The 19957-nt window shown below is 39.3% G+C and overlaps 1 protein-coding gene across 9 annotated transcripts; it reads left to right on the top strand.

Moving 5' to 3' along the window:
- Positions 1-881: 881 nt before the first annotated feature.
- On the top strand, positions 882-19881 carry LOC135635213 (chaperone protein dnaJ GFA2, mitochondrial-like). 9 transcript variants are annotated; one of them, XM_065146147.1, is made up of 18 exons: positions 888-1167; positions 1664-4642; positions 4732-4810; positions 4935-5003; positions 5162-5253; positions 6692-6775; positions 6852-6890; positions 9828-9949; positions 11228-11276; positions 11368-11455; positions 11776-11840; positions 11934-12008; positions 12997-13069; positions 13592-13677; positions 13752-13821; positions 18492-19041; positions 19398-19464; positions 19573-19881. In XM_065146147.1, the coding sequence occupies exons 2-10, from the start codon at positions 4553-4555 to the stop codon at positions 11413-11415; spliced, it is 672 nt and encodes a 223-aa protein (XP_065002219.1). In that variant the 5' UTR covers positions 888-1167; positions 1664-4552; the 3' UTR covers positions 11416-11455; positions 11776-11840; positions 11934-12008; positions 12997-13069; positions 13592-13677; positions 13752-13821; positions 18492-19041; positions 19398-19464; positions 19573-19881. The 9 variants fall into 9 exon arrangements, with proteins under 9 accessions (XP_065002216.1, XP_065002213.1, XP_065002219.1 ...); XM_065146146.1 differs by lacking the exon at positions 18492-19041; XM_065146148.1 differs by lacking the exon at positions 18492-19041 and having other exon boundaries at positions 9818-9949.
- The last annotated feature ends 76 nt before the right edge of the window (positions 19882-19957 follow it).

Below are 19957 nucleotides of genomic sequence, written 5' to 3'. Positions count from 1 at the left end.
TAAAATACAAAAATACAAATTTTTTTTAGTAAAACATTTACAAAAATCTTTCGTTCATTCTCATAACCAACTTAAATTTAAAATATTGCATTTTTGGTGCACAGGAAATATAATTTATTATTTATATATACTATATTACTTAGTGGAACAGTGTTTGGCCTTATTTTATTTAAAAAATTCTCTAAAATTTTAGTAAATAATCAAAAAACTCATTTTGCCTAAAAAAAAAGGTTTTTTTTTCTATCATAATGATTACGATGATTCTTATTACTGAACTAATACATTATAACTATATTAAAATAATATCCTTTAATTGATTCAAATTTCAACCAATTATAATTATCAGTTTTATTATGGGCTTTAGAGTCTCATTAAATGATATATTTGAGAGTTTTGAGTAATTTTGTTTAGGAATAAGGAAGGCTTTGACATATGTATCAGAATAAAACATGATACATCTTTTTTTCTTCTCATTTATCTTAAATTCAAGTTTATATATCTTGAAAAATATTATAATAAAAAAGTAAATATTTACTTAATTATAATGTTTTAAGTTATTGAATCAAAATAATATAATTTTGTTCAGAGATACTGTAATCAATCCAATTTACCATTGGATCTGAATTTTGGTAAAGAGAGTATTTTTATCATTTTACAAAGGAAGAAATATATTTTTAAAATAGAAAGGTGGAATTATTCAGAAAAACTCATATTTTGCATCTTTCGGATAATTAAATAAATAATTTTGTTTTCAATCTTCAAGGATGAGCGTCGGATCCCAAACAGTATATAATAAAACCACGTGGCTCAATCAGGTCCATTGATTTCGCACATAAATTGCACACCGTGCGATGGGATGGAGACATTTCTTTTCGCCGCCGCCGGCGATGGCTACGATTCGGCAGTCGATGCCGCCTCCGGTTCGCTTGGTGCAGGTCGGGAACGCCGCGATCCGTCGGCGGACGAGCCGCTTCCCGCCTTGCACCAACTGAATCGGAGGCGGAAAGCGACGACGTTCTCCTTCTTCCGCGGCTCCCGTTCGCGGGATCTCCACGCCGCGAGGTCGGATCGAGTCTCCTCGTTGACGTTAGAATACTCATCGTCTTTTCTTATTCTGATCGATGCGGTTTTGTAGGCTCTGATGATGGTTTCCTCCCCTCTCTTCGGGTAGGTTTCTCCCTAAAACCATGGAAACGTTGAACCTTATGTATAGATTCTGTCGATCCGGTCGAGCTACTAGATTGATGACCATAGGCTTAACTTGACAATACTTATCATTGATTGTCCTCATCAAAGGTCATGAAACTGTTGTCGAAAAGATAATTAATGGTTCTTATTTTCTCTGTCCATCTTGTTCGTTTTGATTTAGGGTTCCCTCTATTTGATCGAATAATTAGGCGCCTTCATTACGCTCCTGTCTTCTTCTTTATTTTCTCTTGGATCATTGCTCCGATCTCAGCCCTCAGCATTCTCCGTATCTTCGCCCCTGATCACATCCTTTCGCATAAAGAACTACTCTCTTCCCTGCTAAATGGCCTTGATTTTGCTTTCGGATTGGATTGTTGGTTCTCCCTTTTATTCTTTTCGAAAAAAGAAAGTGTTTTTTGAGGTAATTTGTCATTTATTCTTTTTTGTTTTCATGGTTGATTCTTGATCTGGTAAGGTATGCCTCCGGAGAATTACTTGTGTAGCTGACGATATTTCAAGCAAAGGCTGAGGGAGAGGGATGACAAGGGTTGTGCCCTGCTTCACATTGGTGCCAGTAAGGGTGACCTGCAAGGTGTTGGTGTTTTTATATCTTCTCTCATTTATTAGCTTTAAATTTCAAGTTGTCAACAAAAAATGCTTATCTGTCTAGAGTTATTGCGTTATTATTAGACTGGTACTTTGCTGTCTGCCTAAATAATTCAGTCCACTTATTTAGTATGTTAAAGAGTTATTGTGTTATTAGAAGTTTAATTTGCCTTTTTGTGACTTGGAAGAAATGCATGCTCATCTGCACATTAGAGGAAAAGCCTAAGATTCTACTGTAAAATGGAAAAATTAGTTTAGATTGATATAGTTGATAAATGGGATTATAACAGAGTTAATTATCTTTGACACTGGATTATTTTCTTTTGCACAGAAGTATAGGCCATCCACTGAATTCTTAATCCATATTTAATCGTCTAATTGGTTCAAGCAAATTAAACGTGAGCTAGAACAATCTCACCACTGAAGAGTTGAAAATGAAAAAAAAGTTATTTTCTTTGTTCCTTTACCTTCACCTTATTTTGTCATTACTTGATCAGGTTTGGTCGACTTGATGCATCATTGTTCCAAAATTGCTCTCATTGAAGCACCAAGAATCATGCACAATCTGGATGATACATGTGCTCCAGTGTACCAATTTCTATCAGTGTGATATAAAATGTCAACTTTTCCTGCCCTGACACCTGAGAGCCGTAATGTGATGTGTGTGTTTTTATTTTAGTAAATTACATATTTTGGTTTGCGAAAAATTGCAAATTTTACCTCCCTAGTGGGAAGTATGTAGAAATCACTCTGTATGCTTAAGGAATTTGAATTTTAGAGGTTATCTTCCTTTCACAGATTTAGACTTTTGGTTTACATCTTCCATTTAGCCATTCCATAGTATTAGAAGAAGTGTACCCTTATCAAATGGCAGAAATAACCAATATATTGTTGACATCTTAGACAGTGCAAAAAGTTTTATTCTGTGCATACACTTTTGATATTCATGTTTTATTTATTTATTTTTAAGTGTACCGCTTATGCTACTTATGATCAGATTGGTGCACCATCAATAATGTGTTTTAATTAGGCTCAGTATGCCCTATTTACTAGAGCTATAATTCAAATTGCCATCATTGAGTATACCCAGTAATGTGTGATGCTCCTTCATATGCCTGCACAATGATGGCACATCAGTGTAACGGTTGTTACTTGAGGGTGGTGCAAATGCTAATGCTAGAACGAAGGGGGCATGTGGCTATAAGTTTTACTTGTTTATGATGATTGCTTCTTGACAAATTTTTTTGTTATGTATTACAATAATCTTTAATGGAATTTGATTTGATGATCATGTAATTGCTATGTATAGGTTTTGAGGAGGATGTCAAGCCTTAAGTGGAAGAGATTATGATATTAAGTTAAACTTAAAGCATTGTAGGTCAGTGGAGGCTTACAAATAATTATCTCATTGGACAGGGACATAACAATGCCATAATATCTTTTTTAATCATTCATTTTTTTCATGGATGTGTGATAATATATCGAAGAACTAGTAAACCAGATTTTGCAAAGCTCATTAGTTTCACTTAGACTGCTGGGGATGACTACTAAAGCAAGAACACTAACAGTGTGATGCTTACTATCGGAGTTATCTTGCCTTAAAAACCAAGCACATTTGCTGTCTTTTTCATGGATGTGTGTGGCAGGATCACAGGTAGACTAAGAAGCTTTGATAGCAATAATCTTCTGCTTGGTTTTCAACATTTTCTTCTTGTAGAAGAGTTGGCTCCTATAGTTTCCTTTCTTTCTTCTTTGGCTGGCATGTTTTATACAATATTGATTAAGATAAATAGACTGCAATATGAATATTTCTCTGTTTGGATGACACAGTAGTAACATTACAAAAGGTTGTACTCTGCAGAACATGACTGATTATAGGATGATTGTTTGGTTTCTTCTTGATTAATTTGTTTTGTGATCAACAATTTGTTCTTTTCCTTGTGCAGTCCTCAATGTGTTTTTCTCCCCTTCTATCTTTTGCCACAATTCTTTCGCCTCCTTGTCTTCCATTATATTTGAAGATAATCATTGTCATCAATGTCACAAGCGAACTATTTATGTCATTCCAAATTTTATCATGTCTTCTAAGTGAGTAAAATGTAACATATAATGTTTTGAGTTCGTTTTTGATAAGTTAATCTTGTACAACCAAGAAAAATCATATGATAAGAATTTGAATCCTCACTTTTGATGTAAAATGAGGTTTCAAATCCTCAACTTTTGATGAGGGAGTTTGATGGATCATCGATAGGCTAACCAAATAGTAAATTTTAATTCTTTATCACACTCGATGATATAGATGAGTGATCTATGTCTTCGCTTTGACCCTAAAATCTATCTTAATAATTCAATTATTTACTTGATAATCTTTCCCAAATGTGATTTATCCAAACTGATCAATTCTTATTTATCATTATATATATATTTTATTAAAATTGATCTATCAATCAGTCAATTGATCTATCAATCTTCTGTAGAGCAGACTACAGGAAAATATCTCCAAGAACAGAACATATATTCTTTACTCCCCATTAATATTTTACTGAAGTTTTGTCTTCCATTTTGTATACCCTAAGTGCCCCTCTCCAATTAACCTTTCTCCACCACAGAAGCTCCCCGCGGTCCCGTCCAGTTCTCGCGCTCGTCAATTCGACCAACCTTGCCTTCCCTCCCACCTCTCTTCCGCCTCCTTTAAGCCCGTAGTTTGATGTCGAACACCTGCAACTAGAGGCCCTGAGACCTTGCCGGCTCTCCTTCGATGAGGCCCCACGCCGCCCGCCTCGGCTTCTGGTTCGCCCGCAGGTCCCTCGGATCGAAACTCCTCGATGAATCGACAACCGCCGCAGCGGTAGAGATTTCCCCTCTCTTGTGTCGTTTTCTTTGTTGTTTTTTTGATTCGTCTGTGGAGTTCCGAAGCCTTTTCATGGGCTATTGTAGTTGGACGGCGCATCGGCCCGGTTCGCTTCCTGGGCTTGCAGCTCGTCTCGGAGTGTCGTAAACGAAAATTGCGAAGCAGGTACGATGTGTTACGTGGGTATGGGCATGTGTATGGTGGAAAAGTCATGATTTTGTAGCGTCTAATATGCTAAACATTGAATTCTTTTTTGTGGTTGAATACCGATGTCTTGCATATTGTGCAGCGAATCTTACGAAGGGGATTATTAATGGAGCGTTTCAGTGGCACTTTGTCCCGAGCAGGTCGTTTCATGGTATGCATAGTGTTCCCTCTTGTCGTATGGAAGCTGAAGGAATTAACGATTGTAGAATTTTGAAGTAGGACAGGCTGAGGATTTTGCATTTTGGATTTTTTATGTCTTGAGCCGTTGAGCGTTCTTTTCTCTTATTGTACATCTGATTCTATATCGAGGTACACGGTCAGTGTCTGCAAAGGATTACTATGATGTACTTGGTGTGAATAAGAATGCAAGCGCTTCTGATATCAAAAAAGCCTACCATGCGGTAATTTTTCTGATGAACTGTCAATTTCATTTCTAAGCATTATCCTTTTTTGAATGGGTGCATGATATTGGTTTTCTCGGTTTGCAGCACAAACACATTACATTTCATTTCATTCTTACCTAGTATACCATGTGTTCGGATACCAAATAATTCAAACGCTTCTTATGCATGTCATACATCAAATTCATAAGTAGCTTAGTAGGACTGTAACTTCCTCTTGGACTTGATGAGAATGCATTACCCATTGAAATTCCTGAAATTGATGTTAACATTAATTAGAAAATAAGAAGTTCTTTTGTGATGATAAATACTTTCTATTGTACATTGCATCTTGGAATCTGATTCGGACTATAAGAACAAAGATTAGGCTCAGATTTTGTCTCTGGGTTCAGGCCATGACCTAAATTAGCTGACAGATGGATGTATAAGAGAACATTTTTTTCTGAGGCATGCATGTTGTGATCTTCTGCATCTTAGATCTTCTGTGTGTTCACTCAGGGACTGCTGAATAGTTTTCCATTGATATCGACCATTATTCTAATTGGCCGCTTTTTATTAGCACTGCTTGACATTTCAAATTAAGTCATAAGTTTAGCTCACAAATGGGATATCTGGTACCGATTGTGGGAGGAGTGCAGTGGGGTTGGAGCAGAGTTTTTTGTATGTGCAAAACACCACCTCCACAGGGATCTAAGTCACAAGTCAGGATGGGAGATGAAACATTTTCCTTTTCGATTCTCTCTTTAGTATTGAACATATTGTGTTAGATTAGAGCAATCAGACTTTTTTGTGTATGAGAAGATTTTGCTTCATTGAGAATGCATCTCTTTTACAGTGTCACCCCCGTTTCTGTCTACTATTTTCTTCTTTTGTTGTTGCCATTCATTCTCTCGTGTCCTACATTGTTGCTGTCTCTTCTTTTTTTTTTTAAGGGTGCAATATTAGCTATAAGTGAGGTTTACCCAAACATGTAAGAGTTCAACTTTTGGGTTCAGATGTGCCATATTAGTTCATTTTTACCTCACGCAAGAAGAAATTGTCGTAAGTTCCTTTACACATGGGAAGAGTTTTAAAGAAAAGGAAACAGCTATTGGTGTGGTATGGAGCAATGTGGTTACAGACACAACCCAAGTGCAATACAATCACCATGCCTTTTGTAGCTAATAAGACAAATTTTTTATTAAGAGATAAGGAAAAACAACCTAATAATGCATACTATGGCCATCGAAGACATGGTCTTCATCCAGAGACTCTTAAAATTCCAAGTTCTTGATTTTTCATCTGTTTTGAAATCTGAGACTAATATAGTTCTTCCATTGTTTGTTCTAGATTTCAAGAATAGATTTTACAAAGATGTTTTGTGTAAACTCCTTTTTCTTATATCATGGGATTATGTTTGCTGTGAAATTTGCTGACTCGTTTTGAAAATTTTGTGTAGCTTGCTAAGAGGCTCCATCCTGACACAAACAAAGATGATGCTGGTGCAGAAAGAAAATTCCAAGAAGTGCAACGCGCATATCATGTAATATATTATAGAACTGTTCCATCTTCTGCTTCTAACTTTATGAACATGAAACATTTTTCTTTTCCTTTTTCAGGTTTTGAAGGATGAGGATAAACGAAGGTTATATAATCAGGTGTTGAAATTTTTGTTTGTTTGCATTTACTTCTTTTATTGTTATCTGTGTGCTTAGGTGGTATTGGAGCATTAGTTGCTCATAACTTTTTCATGTAATAGATGAGTGGTTCCAGTGAATAACACATAGGGAAAATAGAAAATGCAATAGGAAAAAATTTGTAGAAAAGGAATTAACTTTAAATAAAAAGATCTATACGAAGAAGAGAGCAGTACATCAAAATGTTGACCAAAAAGAAAAAATATTGAGGATTACCGAATATGTAAAATTGACCTTAAAAAGGAAATCAATTCAAATTTACAAAGGTCCTTTGTAATAATCTAGTCCCATGAGAGAACCGACGAATTTACTTGACGATTTTAAACTACCAACATAAAATGCTTAAGTCCAAGCTAATAACAATTGAATCGTCTATTTTTACATAATTACATTCATTCTCTTTAGATGTAAGACACTTAACGTTGAAGTCTTTGTCAAGGTTTTAAACTAACTCCTAACCTCGAATCATGTGTTGTTGGCAGCATATGTGATTTAGTCCAATGGTGGCTTCATATCATGATGTGTCTCCAGTCTTCTCAATGGATCATGATGTTCTTCCCCTTCGTCCAATACCAACTGCTCTTATTCTTATCCAGATAACTATGCCACAAACTAGATTTGAACCAGCACCTCTGGGACTTATCTAACGAGCTTCCTTTTGATTCTGATTGTGACTTTGGTTACCCAGTTCCCCACACCATGAATGGGTACGCCCAGATTCAAACATCACTATGCAAAGTACTAACTCCGCTATGATATCATTTGACATGACCTAATTTGATGGGAGAACTAATCTACGAACTTGATGAACTTGAATTATTGATCTAAAATAAATGCTTAGGCTTAAGTTATGTTAGGATCGAAATCGGCACTAAGAGGGAGGGAGGGGGGGGGGGGGGGGGGTTTGAATTAATGCTTTTGTAAAAACGTCGGTTTGAAAAACTTTAGTTCGATAAAGCGAGTATCGGAAAGATGTTTAAATGTAGAGTGCAAGCACAAGTCGTAGACAGTTAAATCAATTAGCAACAAAAGTAAACAGTAAGAAAAAAAGAGCACACCGAATTTATAGTGGTTCGGCCATCGTGACCTACTCCACTCCCGATTCCTCTTCCGTCGAGGCCTCCGGCTTCCACTAATGATATTTTTTCAATGGGCGAAGATCAACTACCCTCTTACAACTCTTTTCTCTTTTTGACAAGCTCAGAAGAGAACCTTTACACCCCTTTTTTACAAGGTCACTCTCACACACCTCCCTTAGATCAACTTCTAAGCTCAAGGAGGAGGGAACTCAATGTTTTGGCAGAGTTTTTTTCAGTTTTTTTCTTAAGAATTCTTGCTCCTTTTTTGCTGCCCAGGTGGGGTATTTATAGGCCCCAAATGGTTTAAAAAATGGAGCCAAAAATTTAAAATTTTGGGTCTTCCGAGTACGGGCAGTACCATCGCCTACCAGTCTGACACTGGCGGTACCACCACTTGACAGCCTCGGAGGCTAGGCTTTTGACTTTTTCAGCTCATAGGTGGTTCCACCGCCAGTTTGACGGTGCCACCGCCAGTTTGACGGTGCCACCGCCTGACCCAATTTTTGGGTCATTAAATGGGCCTCCCAATAAGCCCAAATCAATCCTAATTTAGGCCCAATTGGCCCCTAATTGAGTTAACATGATTACATTAAAAACTAACTCAATTAGCCCCCTAGATTACTTCGATCTAGACAAATGACTACAAAGCGAGAATACTATGTTGTTCGGCATGTCATTGGTTCATCCGGTGCTTCATCCGATCCTTCGGCGCATCGTCCTCTCCTTCGGCGTATTGTTCAATCGGCATGTTAACCTTCCACAATATCCGATCTCCTTGGCACAATGTGTGATCCTTCGGCCCGATGCCCGAACTCATGGCACGAGATCCTTCTGCCGGCACGTCGATCGAACCTTCGGCTTGACGTCCAATCTTCCGACATGTTCACTTCGGCTCAACGTTCGATTTTTCTTGCTTCAATCGATTTGTCTTTTTTGATCGAAGATAGTCCTGCATCACTTAAACGCATATTAGATCATAACTTCATCAATTGATTTCATCATCAAAATCCGAGATTCAACAAGTTAATGGTAGCAGGCAGACCCATCCATCTTCTGACTTTTGACATCCCTTGCATCCTGAAACTAACTCATGATGACCCTATAGTCATGTTCTAGGTTTTAGACTCTTAATGCTTTTCTATCGTAGAGTCTCAATATGATGAGTGCCTTGTTAAGCTTTCTTCTTGGAAAGAGGTAAGAAGGGGGAACTAAAAGGTGAAATGTATTTTTGAGATAATAGATCGATCAAATCTTTTGTAGTTAGGACTCACATAAACTGATAAACATAACCATAAACAAAATGGAGGACCTCAACCTATCCTGTGTTTGCATCATTAGTACCTTTGATCCTGAGCAGATCACATCTTCTCGACATAATTCTATGCTTATATGGAGTAGGCAGTGGGTATGGGCTTAAAATTTATTTTGTAAAAGACTAGAACTCTACAAAGTAGAGATTTATTTTCTCTGTGGTTAATGTTTATGCATGCAGAGTCAGAATTCTAGTGATTGCTAGTGTTGACTAGTTGCTAGATTCAAATATAGCTTGTAAGTGTAAGATATATAGGCCTAGTAGAATTAAACTAAACGACAGTATGACAAACTCAAGCATTTGTTAGTGATTGATGGTCATTTATAGTTCTAAATCAGCAGTTTGCTATCTGTTGATACATCTAGCTTATATTTCTACATTTTCTGCATGCGCATGAGCAGCTTTTCAATTAAATTCACTGTCAATCAATAATTTGTTTCTGAAATTTCTTGTTACCCTTGTTCTCTCTGGTGAATTATTTATCTGATATCTGGCAGGTTGGTCCAGATGCATTTGAACAAGTTGCAGCTGGAGGTGGTCCCGGTCCTAATGGACCATTTGGAGGAGCTGGGTTTGGGAATCCATTTGAAGATATATTTGGTGGTGCTGGAGGATTCAACGATGTGCATGTACATTTTCCTTTTGCAAGTGATCTTTCACTCTGTTTGCTGTATGTAGAGAGATGTACTTTTTATTCTATTAAACTAAACTTGTTATTTTCATTTTTGATGATTAAAAGTAGAGTTTGGTGTGACCTGAAAGAAAGATATATGAAGATCTTTTTATGTCTCGTAGAGTTTTTAGATGATGCTGACAATGTTAGTTGCAATTCTGTCCTTGCATTATGGACTGTTACTGCATTGAACTGTGACCTGATATTTTGTACGGCATTGTAATGATGATTATTTGTTTTCTAACCTTAAACATTTCAACCTGGATCATCTTTGAATCTAAGGATTGTTTGAGATCATTACCCTACAATAATGATTATATGTTTCCCAACGTTTAAACATTTTTAGAAGTAATCCATATTGTATATGAAAATCAATCAGTTATTTAGAAGCGTTCAGAGCTAAAATGGGGTACTGAGTTGTACTTTTGAGCTTTATGGATTATGGCTTCTGGAGAAGAAAATAGCACGATAACAACAACAACAAAGTTGTAAGTCTCAATTATTTGGGGTTAGCTACATGGATTTTTGTTACCATTAAGATATGTAGAGAGTCATATATTTAGTTAAGCTCAGAATGCTTAAATATTTTTTTATAGTTTTTATTAAAGTATTTTTAGGACTTCCTCTACCTCTCCTCGTACCACTAACATTAATCATTTTACTTCTTTTGATTATTGCATATTGAGGTCTCTTAAACACATGCTCATATCATCCTAAATAATTTCTCTCATCTTATCCGTAAGGAAGAAGAAAAGAGAAAATATTAGAAAAGTCTTTAATCCTATAATGACTTGAATTTAAGAAAATGATATTCTTATTATATTCCTTATTGTTGCAGTTACGTACCCATAAGGTAACTTTATTCACTATGCTTCGGGGATGCAGGAACTAATATACAAATATGATGAATTGAGAAATTAATGTACGAAGATGCTAGAAACTGCTGGCCTGTTGTGACAGAATGGCAGGTGCCAGCCAAGCTTGTCTAAGCCAATGTGTACGGTAGGACTAGAGTTATGAGCACTTGCTTTCAAATGGATATGTGCAGGAAAATATGCCATTAGCGAAATCCATATTGTTGTTTTTCCTTGCACAGATGATCTACAACTCTTTGAATTGCTCTGATCAACAATTTTAGTTGTACAAGTTGAATGACTTATTTATACCTTTTGGTTGTCCTTAGTGTTCTCAGCTTTGACATGTAAATTTGATTGTCTCATGCCTATGCAACCAGTTTTTCAGAAGTATGTTCAGAGAGAGAATTTGGAGGACAAGATGTTGAGGTTCTTCTTTCTCTTTTTCCTCTAATGTTTCCGTTATGCTGCTGCTTATTACTTAGTTGCTAAATATTGCACAACTGTTTTACTGTTGTAGGTTTCTCTTGAAATTTCATTCATGGAAGCAGTTCAAGGGTGTACCTAGATTGTGACTTTCCAAACTGCTGTAACTTGTGAATCATGTGGTAAAGTACATGTTCTTCTGAACAAGAATTGCAGTATCATGTCATGCATTGTACCAATACATTTTTGGCACAGTATGGTACTGACCAACACACCCTTGTGCCAGTTTGCATAGGCTCAAACTTGGCCTTGCCATATGTCAGCACCGCTGACATGAGTTGATAGTGCTTATGCCTACACCTTCCTGCAACAGCATGTTTCTAACCATGTTGACTCGTGTCCATTGACATGGAAATCCATTCTTCTGAGAGAGTCAACCATTTCAAAACGATCATCATAGAAGCTTCTACCAACTCCTTAACATTATGGGAATTTTCTTCAGGTTGTGCTGGCATCCCTCCTGGAACAAAGCCTGAAACCTGTAGAGCCTGCAGAGGTTCTGGAATGGTTAGATAATGTGACTTCTGTTTTATATGTTTGGTTCTTTGTTATTCTACAGACATTTTCACTCAAACAAATTATCAAAATTTCACATGTCAGACTTTCATGCAAAATGGCTCGTTCAGGCTGCAGTCAACATGTTCACAATGTGGTGGATCAGGGAGGACTGTCAAAGTATTTATTTTTTGATGCATGATTATTTTTCATCTGTAGTCTGTTGCATCTACTGCAATTATACCTCATGCTTCTAGAGATTCTTGGAATTCGTACTTATTTTCCTACTTAATCTGTTGTGAACAATCTGCATGGTGGAAGGATAGAAATGAGAAATCCAGGAAATGTTAACAGGAGCTAAGTTATGGTAGTGGTAGAAAAATGCTAAACTGCCAGACGTAACAAAAACTAAGTTCTGGCTAGTTTAAAAATTCAGTTTTAATTGATGTTAAAGATATGAGATGACTATTGTGAGGCTCCTTTATGATTATTCTTCATAATAGAAAATTGAAAGCCACAAAGAGAGAGAAAACTCAGAAAAGTATAATGCAAGAGGAAGAACCCGGAAAAGGTTAATTTCTTTGAGCTCTTTCTGAATATAGATAGTTAGCTTAAACATTTGTCTACCTATTGGAGGTGTCAGTACGATCATTTCATGCTTAATTACGTGAGTTTTTTGCCCAGCCAGTTGGGTTTAGTTTTGATGCACACGTCCAAGACTTGAAGGCTACCCTTGTGGATTGCACATGTTCTCACTGTGAATTGGGTACTGATTTCCTGAGCATTGAATTCTTATCCAGACTAAAGCCTAGTAATAAGAAAGAGTTCAATGCTAGGTTCAAAATATTTATTGGAGTTAAGGGAGACATGCCTTATTAGTGATGGCATCATCTTATGTAGTCAAAAGATCTCGTGTTGAAGATGGAAATTTGTACCTTACAGATTTTGTGAAAACCCTTGTTTCCAAGTATTACTTTTGTTGTATTTGACATCAATTTGAGAGCCTGGCATCGAGGCCAACTGTAACGTGTTTTCAAAGATTATTTAGAACCATCTGTTCATAGGTCCTTTTTTATTGAGTTTTAGGTATATTGGGTCATGTCCTCAACCATTTTCGTAATTTCTTGTATGCTTGCTGATGAGGGCCCACCATTTTCTTTTTCCTCAGAGCCTATGCAAGTCATGCAGAGGACAGTGAGTTGTGAAAGGTGTGAAGTCAGTTAAGCTGGATGTGGTACCTGGTATGTTTGAAAGATGAAAACATGTTGACATGTAGCTTAGATTTTGTGATGCTATATTCACATTGTACTTTTGTATTTAATATGTCTCATACATTTGTTAATCTCCTAATATTACTCTGGAACTTGCATATCTACCCAAGCTTCTTCTTGTTCCATTTCTTGTTTGACAACTGTTCTGGTAGGAGATCTACGGAGGCCAAATTTAAATTCACTTTTAACTGTTTTGTTAACAGATTTATGGAGGCCAAATCTATATCTACTTATCTGGTGTAACATGTGCTATTATGTTATTTTCGTTTTCAGTAACAATTATATATACATATTGTAATATCACAAAAATATCAAAAAAATCATATTGGAAACTCAGAAATGTGCTTTTGTTACTAAGCACTTGAATATCTATGATGTTGAATCATTATTCTAATAACAAAGAATATCTACTAAGCAAGGACTTTTAGTCTACTTAATTGTCCAGTGTGCATGATGCTTTGTTTGTTTTGTTACATTGATATTCATGATCAGATGACAATGATGCTATATAAGTTTATAGAAGTGGGGGTGCAGATCCTGATGGCAATCAACCTGGTGATCTTTATGTTACTATCAAGGTGAACAATTTTATTCCTGTATACTGGGATGAGCTGGCGTTAGAATCCACTATACACTGCAATTTCTTTTTCAGGTGAGGGAGGACCCTGTTTTCCGGAGAGAGAGAAGACATTCATGTTGATGCTGTCTTAAGTGTCACTCAGGTACCTTCTTCTGTATTCATGTTTATCTTGTACCAAGGTTGGATTTATGAATTGGATAATAATTGGGTTAGGTTCTTTTCCGGTAAGTTACATGAAGCATCTGACTATCTTACTTGTCCTCCTAGCAAAATCTGAAATCACCACGAGTTCTAGATTTCAATTGGGTCATTTCTCCTTATTTTGGTTCTCTTCTTTTGGGTAAGAATTGTATCAGCGTAGTGTCACGGACAAACTTCTAAATAGGATGTTTGATGTGATGCTTATGTATGACCGTGTCTTTTGGTATGTTCATACCTTGTACAGCATGTAGAGGGACAGCCGAAGGCTTAATAGTCCCATTTTAGTTAGGCTGGTGGCCTCTTTAGACTTGTAAATAAAGGTTGTGTCATGTGGACACGTGTGAGAGATTTTCGGTCTGTAATGGACCATTTTATCCTTTGTTGTGCAACTGTTCAGAGCTTGTAAAGTCTGTTTGTAATTTGCATTGTCTATGAAGTGTTTTTCGGAGATGTTTGCTTGTGGATCCCGATTGAGGCGTTCTCTCTAACCTGTTCTCTCTTTTGTTGGTCCTAAGGGACAATAGGAGGCTTTGGGGAGGCTGACCTTTGCGGACGGACACGCAAGGGTGTCGTACGACTTAGGCAAAACCAGCTAAGTCCGTGACAGATGGTATCAGAGCGGGACAAGCACTCATAGAAACACTTAGCATGCAAACGTGGGGGACCTAGTGGGGCGGCATCGAGGGCAGTCAGCACACGCGCGACCGTTTGGGGAAAAACGAGCATGAATATGTAAGGAAAAGGAGTCGCTTAGAGGAGCGGGCATCTGAGATTGACATTCAAAGGAATGGCCAACCCTTCGCGCAAGAGGCACCACGAGAACAGGCAAGCCTGGAAGAATGTGGAGCGCACAAAGGTTGAGATTGCTGAGTTTGAGCTACGGCTCAACGTTGACAACTATACTTGATGGTGTTCAAGACAAGCGTGGCGCTTGGTAAAGGATGAGACCATGCAAGGTGGAATGAGTTGCTCAACGACCAAAAGAGTTATGCAAAGCTCACAAAGGTGAGGGTAATTGCTAACTCGAAGAATTTGGTACTCATGCATGGACTTGTATGCGAACGATGGAATGTTCGTGGCCATCCCAAGGCGATCGAAACTCGGCGCCATGGAGCATTGAAACTTTCTCTTCGGCATGTGAAGGATACGTCCGTAGGAGGCTGAAGTGTATAACGAGTTCAACATGTTGCTAGGCCTTGAGTGGTGCAGCGGGGGCTGTATTGACGTGGAGTCGTAATCTAGCAAGTGCGTTTGCAGGAGGCAGAAAAATGCACAGTTTGTTCAGCAGATCGGAGTAGTCCAAGGGGATGGTGGTCTCCGAAACGAAGAGAGATGTTGCTCCAACATGATAGTTATCTTGGAGGGATAAGTCTCGGCTCTCCAGAGGGAGAATCATGTAGGACGGACCTCACATGTTGAGGAGTACCTCAACAAACAACAACTCCACGAAACTCAATGGACTGAGCAAGCAGCGAGGAGTCGTTGTATGATCTCGCTCGAGAGAATGCATTGGTGGATGCATTGCGAGATTAAGTGGGGGAGCGACCCAAAGCAACCCAAATGAAGGCACACTTGGAGTCGATATGAAGATCAGACTCAAGGGAGGGCTGACCCGTGGAATGGTGGGCGCGAGGGCCACTATCGACTCAATGCAAAAACGAGGAGCGGAGCAACTTGGGTGTAACTTGGCGAAGTACCCAAGCCGCATGAAGGGAGCCAGCATAGAAGTTGGAACATGGAGCGAAGGCACAGTGCTTTCCTTAGACAGAGGTCAAGGACATGAACTCTTGCAGAGGCAAGAGTAGAATCATGTTGTTCCATGGGTCCTTCATTATGACGGAGTGGACTCATCTTGCATGGTGCCAAAGACGAAAGGAGCTTCTGGGCACATGCACCTTATCTCGGAGAAGCATTTGATGGAGGAACTAAGGCGACTTAATTTACGGAGGCGAAATTGGGTTCAGAGGACTCAGAGGTGGGTACTCTTGAAGAATATGCCACAGTGTTGCCATTCAAGTTGCTATGAAGGAAGCGGTGCGCAACGGAGATTGTGCTGGTAGGGGCAGAGGCCCAGGATCCAGACAATGGTGCACAAATTATAGTGAAGTCGGTGGACTTCGGGAGCTACTAGGCGACGGATTGTCCTAGAGCGGTGCTTCATCTAGGTGTGACCCAAGAGTGGGTGGATGAAGGTCGATTGCCAAAGGAGCGAACAAAATCGAACGTGGAAGAGACCCTGCGATGTATTGACAAAGGCCACACTTGGAGGGTTCACAATTTGAGTTCATCCCACAAGGATCAGAATGCAATAGAGATGTCACCAGGAGGCGACATGGTGCAGCGGATCGTGGTGGAACAGTTCGTGGCAAATGCGATACACACGATCTAGTCCCGTGAGGGATTATATCATATGGAGGTATGATCGAGAGCTACTGGAAGCTCCACTTCGGTGAACAACACGACGGCAAGAAGGGCTATGGATTCAAGGAGTGAAGGCCATGGTACCGCAGAGGCGGGTCTTCCGGGTGTGCATCGAATTTTGCATCGGATGAAAACCTTGGTCATCAGCATATGGGGGCTGTGTTCCACCAAGGGAAAAGTTCGAATGCAAGTACTTGTGAACCCCATGGGAGGGACTTGATCATGCAGAGGTATGATCGAAGCAGCTGGAGAGTTGGACTGCTCCAGAGCTCATATTCGCTTAAGGGAGCCCGACAAGTCAGAGGACAAGGTCGAGTAAGCGAACGTTGCTACCAAGGAAGCTAAGGAGAACAAAATCAGTGCAAACCCTACAACGTGATGGCAGAGGCCATGTATGAGAGTTGCAGTCTGTCTTTCTATCGACCAAACGGACTGCTTGGAGAACACAGAGGTATTGAAGCAGGGGGTCGAAAGGGGCGAGGAAGCGACGACGAGTCCAGAGGGACTTAGCTACCCAAAATCAAGCATCAGTTAGAATAGAGGTGGACTCAGAGGAATGCCACGGAGACATATCTATTGATCGTGAAGAAAAGGGATGCAGATGCGATGCGACGGATAGTAGGGCCATGGGCATGGCAGCGCCATGGTACCGCAGAGGCGGGACTTCCGTGAAAGTCATTGATCCCTTGCTCTCATGGAGGGAGAGCGCTTGGTCGTGAAAGGGGCCGAGGAGGTGGAGCATGTAGAGGCAATCTCCAGGTACCGAGACAAGGCTGAAGGGCAGAGGCCGAGGAACTTTGTAAGACCGGTGTCAATGAGCTTCTCATCAAGATAGCCGAAAGTGAAGGACTTCGGGTCATGCAAAAGTGCATAACCAAGGAACGAAGCAGGCAGTACACGGTGCTATACCTTCGCTACTCAAGGGAGTAGGCGGCAGGGTTGATGGAGAAGACGGTACAATCCCAGAGGCGATCACATCTATGAGAGAATTACTCCAAGTTGGGGTGAAAACTTCCTGCATTCCAGAAGTTCGATGGCATTGAGAAGGTGAATCACAGTATCTAACTCAACACAAGGAGTGCAAACACTTCAAGTGCTTCAGAAGTGTGAGCAAAGAGTAGGCGAAGGCTAGTAACCAGCTCGATGCATGAAGTACAACCTCGAGGAGGCGGGCGAAGTCAAGTAACCTTTGCCTTCTTAACCCTTAAGAGAATGGGCGAAACCGAGTACCCCAATTCTCTTATCTATCCAGCAGTGGAGCCCTGCACAAGTTTCAAGACCCTTCGAAGATAATGGAAGATAATAGTTGTCAAATCCTCACCAACGGTGATCAGTGTTACTGAGAGTAGATTGTCCGCTTCATTTCCCAACGAAATGCCAATCGAAAGCGGAAGTGATGCGAACCTACTTGGATGTGACAACTAAGTGAAAGAAGAGTCATTGAGCAAATTTTGTGGAGGAAGGATCCAAAACTTCAGAAGTTTGTGAGATGATGCTCGTTAAAGCTCCAACAAGCATCCACCCAGTTCAAGCAGCATGAGGCATTTGAGAGACTGACGCAGTAAGGATGATATTTTCCTTCATTTGGAGGATCCGCAGGAATCAACAAGGATCAGCACAACTCAGCCAACCCCTCACCAGAGTTAGAGTCACTGGTGAGTTGAAGCAGCATGGCGGATCAAAGGTTCGACTACTCAAAAACAGCAGCGGAGAGCAGCTGGGAGTCAAGAGGCGCATTGCAACTGGAGCGGAAGATTGAAGACTCAGTAAAGGCGAGGAGTTGCAATGTTCACAAAAGCTTCGACGAGGACGTCGAAGGAATAAGTGGGGGAGAATGTCACGGACAAACTTCTAAACAGGATGTTTGATGTAATGCTTATGTATGTCCGTGTTTTTTGGTATGTTCATGCCTTGTACAACATGTAGAGGGACGGCCGAAGGCTTAATAGTCCCATTTTAGTTAGGTTGGTGGCCTCTTTAGGCTTGTAAATAAAGGTTGTGTCATGTGAGCACGTGTGAGAGATTTTCGGTCTGTAATGGATCATTTTACCCTTTGTTGTGCAACTGTTCAAAGCTTGTAAAGTCTGTTTGTAATTTGCATTGTCTATGAAGTGTTTTTCGGAGATGTTTGCTTGTGGATCCCGATTGAGACGTTCTCTCTAACCCGTTCTCTCTTTTGTTGGTCTTAAGGGACAATGGGAGGCTTCAGGGAGGCTGACCTTTGCGGACGGACACGCAAGGGTGCCGCACGACCTAGGCAAAACCAGCTAAGTCCGTGATAGTAGGTTATGGCCTTCTTGTGAACCTTCCCATTCTTGCGTTCTATTTTTGACTTACATCAATCCTTCACCCATTTTCTAGATCAATTATTCTAATCACCTTCACTAGGATCATAACACAGCTCTATTTAGTTGGTACTAATGTCTTTCACATCATACTTTGACTATATTGACATAGATAAATAGGGGCATATGAATATGATAATATGACTGAATATTTAAATGGAACTATAAATCCAGTGTCATGAGTATAAAAGCAGGCCTTGGTCTTGTGCTAAAGTGTCTTAGCATTGTGACAACTAGCTTTTGAATGATTGTCAGCTGGAGTTATTCCTATGGAGAGGCAAACGGTAAGGAAACAATTGTTTGCTTAAGATGGATTTTATTAAATGTCATATTCTCAGGCAATTTTAGGAGGGACAATTCAAGTGCCAACTCTCACAGGAGACGTAGTTCTTAAGGTCAGTTTGCCATCCTTGCATATTCTGAAATATTCAAGTAGAGCAGGGAAGAGATACCTTAATTATACAATAAATATCATATAACGAGTGCTGGATTTCTACTTTTTAGGTTAAACCTGGTACTCAACCTGGTCAGAAGGTTGTCTTAAAGGGATTATTTTATTGTATTTGCATGGGAGGATCCTTATTGTTGGTTATTGACTGCAAATGCTATTATTTACCTTGTTCTACAGCTTTATTATGCTTAGCATGTCTTTTCGTACAGCAAAAAGACTACTTTGTTCTATCACATTTCTATGTAAGAGAAGGTAACATAGGTTTCATAATGAAGCTTAATATAAGAGATTAATCTGCAGGAATAAAGATGAGGAACAGTTCCTACTATGGGGACCAATATGTTCACTTTAATGTAACCGTACCAGTGTAAGTTCATTTTATCCAGTGTTAACCTTTTCTTTGCTTTATAATTTTTGTTCATCTGGAGGTCTATGGTTTATGTTTAACTTCTGGTGAACTATGTTTTTTCGACAGCAATTTAACACAGAGACAGCAGATGTTAATCGAGGAGTTTGCCAAAGAGGAACAACACGAACATGAAAAAGGATCCACAGCAGCTGCAGGAGCATCAGGATAATATTATCCCACAGCTTCCACACATGTTCAGGCTAAAACCACTTTGTTCTTCAATGAAGAACAATGGACCTTCTGCTTTAGGTCTGTATATATATATATATATATATATATATATATATATATATATAGTTTCAATCAGTGTATTTATAGTTGGAGCTAATATAATCAAATCATGGACAACATGCCTAGCAGAGCTGGGATTTTGTACACCGAGTAGGCAATGGAAGCAAGCACAAGGTTCTGGTGTCTGTCCATGATTGTTCAATAAATATGTTTGTTTTGC

The sequence above is a fragment of the Musa acuminata genome, chromosome BXJ3-4, assembly GCF_036884655.1.
Source record: "Musa acuminata AAA Group cultivar baxijiao chromosome BXJ3-4, Cavendish_Baxijiao_AAA, whole genome shotgun sequence".
NCBI classification, from domain to species: domain Eukaryota; kingdom Viridiplantae; phylum Streptophyta; class Magnoliopsida; order Zingiberales; family Musaceae; genus Musa; species Musa acuminata.
Note: the sequence above shows the minus strand (reverse complement) of the source record. Positions and strands in the feature narration are given on the sequence as shown.